The sequence below is a fragment of the Pleuronectes platessa genome, chromosome 4 (genome assembly GCF_947347685.1).
Source record: "Pleuronectes platessa chromosome 4, fPlePla1.1, whole genome shotgun sequence".
NCBI lineage: Eukaryota > Metazoa > Chordata > Actinopteri > Pleuronectiformes > Pleuronectidae > Pleuronectes > Pleuronectes platessa.
Genome location: NC_070629.1, coordinates 25,858,478 through 25,868,886, shown reverse-complemented (window position 1 = coordinate 25,868,886; position 10,409 = coordinate 25,858,478). Strand labels below are relative to the sequence as shown.

At 41.1% G+C, this 10,409-nt stretch overlaps 1 protein-coding gene across 1 annotated transcript; it reads right to left on the bottom strand.

Moving 5' to 3' along the window:
* Positions 1-983: 983 nt before the first annotated feature.
* naaladl1 (N-acetylated alpha-linked acidic dipeptidase like 1) lies at positions 984-10,234 on the bottom strand. The gene is made up of 19 exons (XM_053421033.1): positions 9,812-10,234; positions 9,273-9,445; positions 8,775-8,896; positions 7,627-7,746; positions 5,965-6,157; positions 5,371-5,464; positions 5,168-5,272; positions 4,592-4,677; positions 4,360-4,479; positions 4,194-4,279; positions 3,632-3,695; positions 3,342-3,409; positions 3,165-3,256; positions 2,696-2,789; positions 2,412-2,493; positions 2,082-2,255; positions 1,602-1,689; positions 1,396-1,488; positions 984-1,299 (listed from the first exon to the last, which is right to left on the bottom strand). Exons 1-19 carry the CDS (start codon positions 10,009-10,011, stop codon positions 1,122-1,124), a joined length of 2,232 nt encoding a protein of 743 aa, XP_053277008.1. The 5' UTR covers positions 10,012-10,234; the 3' UTR covers positions 984-1,121.
* Positions 10,235-10,409: the final 175 nt, after the last annotated feature.

The window sequence follows — 10,409 nt, the reverse complement described above, 5'->3', positions numbered from 1 at the left end:
ATATTTAACTATGCTCAGATGATTAATGGCTTCTTTTTTTTTTGCCTCTGCTGTAACTCCTCAACATTTACAATATCAACTAAATGCTAACTTGGCCAGTAGGACTGTTGCAAAGCATCTTCTGACCCCTGCTGGTAGACGCTGGTATTGCAGGGCCATCTCCACCTGAGAGTAACAGAGGGCCTAAAAGGTTTCTGCAGGTTTTTCATGAAGTGCAGCTTCTGTTTTCAGGCAAAAGCTTTAAAACTAGGAATCTGACCTATTACATCATTTGGTGCATCAGTGCACCAATGCTTCTAACCAGGATTAACTCCCTGTAGATGTCACACACACGTACATGTTTATGAAATTACAGATTTAAATGCAGTGAAATCTAAAAATAAGCTTGTGGAAAAAATCCACTTTTACTAATTCTATATATTTAAAATGCATGAATACCTTTTGGCTAAATACTAACATCCAACCAGCAACATCGAAAAGCCGGTGACATATCATTTTACTATTTGAAATGTAAAACCAACATTTACTTGAAGACATTCAGCCACTCTGTCATCTCCTCTGTTATACTGAGGAAGATAAAAGATTAGAGACTCTGTTACTCTGAACAAAACCAGGACCAGAGAGCGGCTCATTGATTCCAAACAGAAAAGACGTCTTTGTCCTTCACAAGAACATGGAGAGAAAAAGATAAAGTAGTTACTGTGTGATGCTTCACTGAGGTTTAGTTTAGAGCTTTCATCACATTTGTCTGTGGGTCATTGTCGTTGCTTTCATGGATCTTGTGCAGAAAGACATTTACTTTCCCACAGTGGAGTTTCTCTGCAGGGAAATGTGTGTAACCAGATACTTTAAACCTATACCCAGGGGAAAGCCAGTTTAAAGAATACAGTTGAAAAGTCATATTCATATTTAAATATTTTAATTCAGGGACAAAGACAAAGACATCATTCATGTTTTTGTTTGGGGATGAGCTTTGTTTATTGATTCCTAAATCACCTCCCTCAGTAGGAGCCATGAATAATAAATCTTGGCCCATGTGATCAGTGCTCATTCGCTGCAGGTCCCTGCTTTAAAAAAGGCAACATCAGAATCCCTGAGTCGGTGTCGTTCCTCCTCTTCGTCTAAATGACGTCCACCAGCGTGTGGGCGGCGCCCTCGATGGCCTGGCTCAGGACTGACAGGTGGTAGTGCACCTTGTCCCAGTCGCTGGACTGAGCTGAGGACTCAGCGTGGGCGTAAGCATCAGCCAGACCTGGGAAGGTTGGTCTGCCGGCGCTGCTGGAAGCCCAGATAACATGCCTGTGTGACAACAGAGTGATATAACAATGATAAGCAGCCAAACGATTAACACACACTGCAGCATGAAGACATGAGCCCGGCAGATCATATTCATACCTGTACGCATATTTATCTGGGAAGGCCAGAGGGTCCAGGAAGGCTCGGTCCAGAAGCATGAGCTGGTCGTTGATCCGTCTGACCTTCAGTGGTCTGAGACAAGAGAGATGGAGAGATGGAGAGAGAGAGATAGAGAGAGAGGGGGATGAGTGGTGTTGACTTCTATCTGCAGAGATCACAACACGTCTGAATGGTTTTGCTCCTACGTTTCGTTAGCCAGGTCTGAACTGTGAATCACTTGGTCCAGATGAGAAGCTGCACTGCGAAAGCTGCTCACCGCACGTTTCAGTGGCTCTGCAGAGAAAACAAGGATCATTGCAAACTCTCCTTCTCTTAATCTTCCTTGGCTTCAGTCCAACAGTTATCAACTTTGGCTCAACATGGCAGAAAGTCAAAATTATGAAAACATGAGATAAAAACTGACAAATTAAACTGTTAAGTACCTGATTAAACACAAAATCCAGAATAAATATATAACACTTATACCTGCATTAAGATTATATTTGATTTATATATCTCCTTTCGAGGTACCAAAGGTTGCTTTACAGAGTATGGATATTTAACAATGAATAAAACAAAACAAGAACAGGAAACCTTGATAATAAAGTGTGTTTTTAAGAAGTTTAAATGTTGTGCGACTGTGTGGGTTCTGTGATGTTCCCTTTAAACACCTCACACCATCTTACCCATGGATATGTTCCTAGCTTTCAGTTGACCTTCATATAGAGTCACTGCACTTTGCAGGTAGTCCTCCAGACTCTCAGCGTAGTCACTGCAGTTCAGTGGCAACACCAGGCTGTCGGCCAATCGGATCAGGACGTTTCCAGCCGTCCTGGCGATGGCTTGGTGACTGACGAACCCTGAGAATTGAGATCAGAAGAAAGAGGGATCGAGTAGAAACTATGATATGTATTTATTTCAGCACATATCATAAAAGACAGTATAAAGTACATGTTCCATGACACCGAACAATGAGTATAGAACAAGGAAACATGAAGGGAGACGGCGTCCTTTACCGGGATCGATGAACTTTGAGGCGTAGTCAAAGGTGTCGTATGCCGTGTGGTACGCTGGGTAAATACGAGCATTGGTTTTACTCTGTGGGAAGAAAAATATCCAAGTGTCATTCAAGAATAATCTCCTCATACCTGCACAGGGAAATGTTTTGTTTTTGGCCAAAGAAAAGTCTAAATGCTTTGGACAAATGAAGACTTCTTGTTGATCCTGACTTCTCTGACCCATGTGCTGTGTATAGGGGAAAGAAATCAAACTACATCAAAGCAACAGTGAGTTTCCTAACCCGGTCGTATGTGTATGACAGGTCCATCGAAGTGATTCCGAGGTAATGGACGAAGGCAGCGTAATCACTCCCGGCACCAGACAGGTATCCCACCCTGTCCGAGGTAGACAGAGAAAAAACAGAAGGGTCCTTTTATTCATTTATTGCATCTGATTAATGATTTCTAAAGGAATAAAAGCTCACAACGCAAATGATCAATTATGGGCTGTATAGGGACAAAGCTGCTCTGACAATAATTCAAAGTGTCTGGAAATGAAAAGCAACAAAACATCTCAGGTTGTCTGGACACTTCTTTTCACAGTGGACCATCGGATCCAGGATATGAACAGTTAACCGACCTTCACCCCATTGTTTGAAATATCCAATCACTTCTCTCAAAGCTCATCGACTACAGATTGTGGGAATTGGAATAACATCTTCTCCCAGGATGCAATGCAACTCGTAGGCTGTTACAGCTGCAGTTCATCACCTGGGAATGACGCCACGGGCCGGGCTCGTCCGGTTGAAGTATCGGATCCAGTTGTCATACACAGACGTGGAGTCCAGTCCAGGTGCATCTACCTGGGGAACAAGCACAGAGACGTGTGACAGGGTCCTGGATGAATCCTGATGATGATGCAGAGAATCACTTCAGATATTCTTTCACCTGCTTAGCGGCTGTGAAGAGGAGGTTCTGAACTGACGGCATCCCTGAAGCCCTGAGGGTGGCGTTGGCTGAACAGTGGAAGACGGTAACATTGGATTCATTATTAACTTGAGATGAGACAGTGACACTTGGACATTGGTCAGTGAACACAACCTACAGTGGCAGGGCCTTTAATTCCTGTTCATAAGGATATCCTATAAACATCTGAGGCTAAAATACCAGCGACATTTTTTATTTCCAAATGTTTTCTCGAAGCCAGCCAGTCACCAAAGCTTGAGACGATTCCTCACCAAACACAGCGATGTCCACGTTGATGTAAGCCACGGTGCGTTCGCTGAGCTTGGTGAAGTATTGCTGCAGAAAAGACAGGATCCAGTCAAGTAAAACATATTTATACAGCAAAAAAAATTGAAATGCATAAAATCAAAAAATTATAAAACACAATTAAATTAAATTAAACTAGAATAAATGTATTTATTATGTCTACCATTATGTTTTTCAAAGTAATTTTAAACTAATGCACTTGATTTTACGTTGTGACTATTGCACGCTTTTTAAAACTGCTTTTTTTTGTTTTGTCTTCAGACTGTTTGTATGAACAGACGCGGCTGGAATGAGTTAAATAAATAAAATATACTTGAAACTTGAAACTTATTGTGATATTTATTGTTTGGCACCATAGTGACAACTATGGCACTATGGGAAACTCAGCGATACAGTAGCACAAGTATAGGAATCCAGTAAAACAACTTAGTGATAATGGTCAGAGCAGAGAGAGAGAGAGAGAGAGAGAGAGAGAGAGAGAGAGAGAGAGAGAGTTCTTTTATTCAAAGCGTGTAGATTGAGTATCACCTCTGTGTACTCTGCAGACCCAATGAGTCCAAACTCCTCCGCTCCCCAGCTTCCAAAGATAATGGACCTGCGAGGCCTCCATTTACCTGCAGCAGAGAGGAGAGGGACAGTTAGATTGTTTTTCATCCAGCACCAACATTCAGTCAGAAGCCACCACTCTCCTCACCCTGCTTCACCATCTGCCCCAGAACCCTGGTCAGCTCCAACATGACCGAGGTCCCGCTGCTGGGGTCGATGGCACCGTGAACCCAACTGTCCCGGTGGTTCCCGTAGATCACATACCTGTCTGTGGACATAGACACACAGACACACACACACAGACACACACACACACACAGGTTAATCACAGGATGGAAAGGTTTGATAAACATCATTTGGTTATGTTTCCCCAGTCTCACCCGGCTCCACGCTCCCTCTGATCACTCCCATCACGTTGGAGGAGTTCTTCACCTCTTCATAGTTGAAGACGTCCAGTTTCACATCACTGGAGCAGGAATTCAGCATTTACAGTACAAAGTATGAAGTAGCAACGGAAGTTTGCATATATTTACACTACATATACTTCATTAACTTCATTTTGTAATCTCGAAATCAAGGTGAGATTCAGTGAAATTGTAAATACAAGTGAATGCAGGATCATAGCAAAATGCAATCATTTGAAGTCAGGATTTTATATTGTCATGTAAAATATCTGAGGGGAAATCAGCTGGTTATCTACTATGTCGAACTCACACTTTTATAATTATGAAAGATAAATTATCGATTAAGAGTTTGGGTTGCCTTTAAGATTAAAAAATGCAGAGCAGGAAAATGCCTTAAAAGATGTTTTGAGTTTTCCACCTTTTCTGTTTTGAAGTGAATTAGATGCTGTTCCTCTCTGTATTAACACCATTAAGCCATTTCAAGAATAACTCTTATTATTACTAATCACACTTCAGACTTCAGTTATTCCCTGACTGCGTGTGTTGCTTCACCTGTCGCTGAATTCGGATGTGTTCCTGAACCCTGGACCTCCAAAGCTGTAGGTACAGTTGAAGGCTCCCTGCCATGAAGCTGGAGCTGCTTCTCCTGCCAGTTCACTGAACCACCCCAGAGGAGAAGAAAGGTTACAGATCATATTGACTATTTCTACCTGTGTCAATAATGATACGTTCAAATGTCAAATTTGATCTCAGACCAGATCAATTTGTACGCATCCTCAAATCCGATTGGTTGGATTGGAATAGGAGGGAATCCTGTGACGTTCTCGACTGGGATCCTGTAGGTTTCCTCTGTGAAATAATGATGCAGTAGAAATATTACCAATCAAAAACCTTTTTGTTTTGTAGGATTTATGAAAAAAGAGAGAAACACTACTTGGTTGTGTGTACCATAGATATATATATAAAGGCTAGATGTCTCGTCTGCGTTTCCGACCAACGGAGTTGAACGTCCGCACATGGCGGCCATCTTGTGTCAGACGGTTCGCTCACCCATAACATTGTGTTGTAGTGGTACATGTACTCTTTAAAGAAAATAAAAGAAAATAATTTATTATTATTCAAAGTATGCAGTGTCATGACTACATCGCTGACGTTTATAAAAACCAAACTGTTTAAAAATCTGTTGAAAATTGAACAAGTATTGGTTATTTAAAAAGTACGTACCATTCCATCACAATGTTATGGGTGAGCGAGTCACCTGACGCAAGATGGCCGCCATATACGGACGTTCAACTCCATTGGCCGAGACATCTAGCCTTATATATATATATATCTATTGTGTGTATTACCTTTGGCAGCCAGGTAGGGAGTGAGTGTGTCTCCAAAGTGGCTGTTGAAGGATCCCCTCTCCACACCAGAGGGCGGCAGGTACCAGGAGTGAGGATACGTCTCGTTCAGGTCGGACATCAGACCGTCGTTGATGTCCAGTGGGTCGGTGTAGACCAGCACGCCCAGGACCCCGTACACTGCTGCGTTGATGGCCTGGATGAGACACACGTGGTATTTTGTACATGTGTAAATACATTGGCTACATATCGTTAGCGTTGATATGACATAAACCACATATATTAATGTTATATATCAATATTGCTATGATGCTTTTTCAATTGTTACACTATCATTAAATCTTTACAGTGTTATATTGTTTCGCCTACTAATTTAATATACTGTAGAAATGCTATTGTATCATTTTCTATATACTATACTGTTGTATATTACTTTTATATTATATGTGTCTATTTATACCTTATTTGTACATGCTTTCAGTTTTTAATGATACATATTTCTATATCTTCGTATGGTTTTATACTATTTTCTTTTCATGTGTACAGTTTTTATATGTTATATTCCTACATACTCACTTTTTTATATAGTATACACTGAGCTGTTATTCCATAATGACTTACAAGGAAGCATATCAACATTAATACTTACTTTTACTGTGTTTACGCGATCTTAATAACCTGCAGCGCCCCCCCCCCCCCCCCCCTTCGTAGAATTGCTCTGTTTTTTATATTGAATGTTATATTGCACTTATCTCCGTGAAGAACGACACTGAACTAAACTGTGTGCTTTGCATGAAGATGAAATAAACACACAAAGAAACTCAGTGTAACAGACCATTACCACTTGGAAACCTCCCAGTACGGGTTTGCTCTAACCACTACATATTCTTATATATTTAGATATTTAGATATATTTTTTTTTTTCCTGCTGTTTTTATATATATACATTTTATATTTTATTGTACTATACAATCCCTTTACTGGCTATACTAGCCCCATGCACAGACTTTACCACTACATATTCTTATATATTTAGATATTTATATATTTTTTTTTTTCTGCTGTTTTTATATATATACATTTTATATTTTATTGTACTATCCACTCCAGCAGCACAAGAACACTTTCCTACTGGACACTGACACAATCACATCACTGCATTCTGTACCATAGGGTCAGACCCATTCCTGTATCTGTAAATTTGTTCTCAGTATGTGATTTATGTGTGTATGTCAGTGATGTGTTAAGTGTACAAGCTACTGGATGATCTGAATTTCCCATGGGATTAATAAAGTATCCATCTATCTATCTATCTATCTATTAATTTTAGTTTCAGTGTCGTCGATTGGGTTTGACAAAATTATTAATGGTAGATAAGTGATGTAGAAAAATCCTCACATGATACTGATGATGATTTGTGCTGTATAAAGATTCAATAGGCTCACTGCTACAATTACAACTCTGGCCCATTATGATTGGTTTAGATTTGATAAACAATGATTTAGTGACATAAAAAGTTTGTCCTCCAAACATTTGACTGTCTCAGTAAAGGTGTAGAGATGTTGAGACTCTACTGATGACTCCGGTTGGTTCTACAACCCCCACACACACACACAACTGACAAATGTGTTTAATTAGCTTCTTATCTCTAATGGTGGAGCTCACTTTAGCGGCTCTTCCCGCTCCTCCGTATCTGGTGATGGCGATGGTTCCTCTCAGGTCGATTGTCTGGTTCAGCTCCTGATAGTCACTCGGTTTCCCCTGGTTGGCGTAAACCAGTTTCCCCTGAAACCATCACATAAAGTCAACGTTATGACAAAAGCAATGAGGCAGGAGAAACTCAAACATAAAAAGTAGAAATACCCCATTTATACTTCCTTGAATATATATATACACTGTTTTTCAGATTCGTCCACAACCTCTTTTCTGTGATTTCAGATATAATACAAACAAACAAAGGCCTGTGTATTCTTATCTTTTCCTTTATTACAGCCGCCTCTTCCCCTCACAGAGATAGTGATGTTCCGTATAAACCTGTCTGGTGTCAATCTTAACTGATGGGCATTTGTTGGTTTATAAACTTCATCATCTTATCATCTCATCATCTTGATAAGACACACGCAAAAAAAAGGTTAAGGCCTTGAAGAAGCTGCAGCTTAACACAGATCCATGGCAGCAGGAGAGATGATGATTTATTGTTTTTAACAGTCGATTACACACAGAGTCATTGATTCTTGTGCTTGTGGGGTCGAGATATTCCTTCTCCGTCAAACTTTAATATTTCAATCAATTCTTAACTCGTGCATTTTTTAACCGATGTTCCTGTTAGTCGACATAAAAACGGATAAATGTGTTATCTGTCTGCCTTGAAGGTTACAACAGCCGAGCACGTGATGTGGGCCTGTAAATCAGAGAGGTGACGATCATGGGACTTTTATAGTTTCAGTGAATTACTATAACACACACAAGCCGACTTTTTATTTGTCCATCTACCCACCCATCAACGGACCTATGGGCACTGAATGAAACGAAAAAGGTTCTAGATGCTTCTTGTGACACTGTGTTGTATTATTCTTTATTAGTTTAGCTTGGGTAGCTCGTTATTTCATAATGATTCAGAGAATATGCAGGTGCTTTGTGCCTTCGTGGGCTCATCTGCTGCCCTAGATGTAGGAAAGTGAGGAATTCTAACAGTATTCATGACTTTTCAGGTTATGGAGCAATCTGCAGTTTAAAACTAAATCTGATTAAATCCCTGGATTCAAATACTTAGCTGAGTGTGAGAGGCACAGGGAGGTGTATGTACTTGTTACCTTTGCGTGTCCTGCAGGGGAGTACGCAGCGTACGGCTGAACCACCTCAGGATCATCTTGATCCGACGTGTAAGACTTCTCTTTCTCTCTGGCAGCGTACAGCACGGTTTCAGACGCGTTCACTGAAATCACAACTCACAGTGACTGGTCTGTTGGTGAAAAGCTCACAGACGGAATGAAAACCTTGTGAATGTTGGTCGACCACGAGAAGATGATGGAAATCGAACAATCTGTGCACTTTTTGGTGTGATTTGTTTGGTTTAATTTACAAGCAAAGAAAAATGATTGTGATAATTTTTTAATAGCGTGAGGATTTTGGCCTAATGATGATAAAAACAATTCTAATCCAGATTACTGTCTGTGAACACACTGTGCTGAAGCTGCTCCTTTGAATGGGATCATCTGTAAAAGACCTGATTCAGCTACGTAATCTTAATTTTGGTCTTTTCAGACTCGACAGTATTTGCTGGTTGAGGATGCTGTGGCCTGTCCGCTCACCTACAGTGACCTTGTTGGGCTTCTTGGGGTCCGGGAAGGACAGGTAGACCATGTACTCCTCTCTCCAGGCCTGGTCCAGACCCGTCTCTGAGTCTTGCCATCTCTTCAGCATGAACTGCACCGTCTTCTCATCTCCAGCTGTGGTGGCCATGTGGGGCACTTTTGTCAGCTCCCTGCAGAGGAACCAGAGGACACAGACGAGTTTGGTTCCATTGAGTAAAACCTGAAACTGATTCATTCAGGGAATCACAAAGGGATCGTGAACTATGTTAAAGATTCAATGATCTTAGAATTGGAGGAAACCTTCAGGAATATGCTGAGCAAATTTTCCCTTGTTGTCAAATGAACATCATTGGACCTTTAAGTCTTTTTGGAGACATTTCACTATGAAATCCTTTTTATTATCCGCCTCTTTTATTACTTACAAACTCAAATATTTTTCCTTATTCTATTCACACATTTAAAAATCACTTGTAATCAAGAGGGAACAATAGATTGAGTTCCTTACAGATCTTAACATAATCAATTCATCTATTCACCGTAAGTTTTCCTGGATCTGGATGTTGTCCACCTCAGACAGGAACTTCTCAATGAGACTCTCGTCCACATCCTTCGCCACGTCGTTGATCCAGGACGGTGCCGAGCCGCTGCTGTGTGTGATCCCATAGTGTCCGATCAGGATCCCAGCAGTCAGCACGGCAGCTCCACTCAGGAGCCCAATCAACAGCTGCTTTATCATCCTCCTCCCAGGGACGAGCTCCTCAACCAAACAGCCGAGTTCCCCTCCTCTGTGGTGCTGAGTCTGGTGGCTGACAGTGAGCGCTCTCCAGAGATCACAGTGGGTTTTGGTGACAGGGTTTTGTTTATGAACCCTTTATGTGAGAGAAAATCTACCTTTCTGATTCTCAAATGATCTGCATGACACCGGGGCAGCTGCTGAGGGACCTCCCATGAGGTTTATTACTCACTTTACATGCTCACTTTACATGCTCATTGCTGTTTGCAGATGGGATGGACTTTAGCCCTCTGTTCATAAGTGAGGGAGTTCAAATCCATTCATTCGCTATGTTCACACTCACAGACACACAAACATACAGTATTTGAAGTTCAGGTGATCGATACTGGTGCATCATTGTT

Excerpts from the sequence above, each read along its gene's own strand:
- naaladl1 (XM_053421033.1), bottom strand. The coding sequence starts at position 10,011 with ATGATAAAGCAGCTGTTGATTGGGCTCCTGAGTGGAGCTGCCGTGCTG. Across the intron at positions 4,280-4,359 it reads GGGGCAGATGGTGAAGCAGG|GTAAATGGAGGCCTCGCAGG; the intron begins GTGAGGAGAGTG and ends TCTCTGCTGCAG. Across the intron at positions 1,690-2,081 it reads AGCTAGGAACATATCCATGG|AGCCACTGAAACGTGCGGTG; the intron begins GTAAGATGGTGT and ends TTTTCTCTGCAG.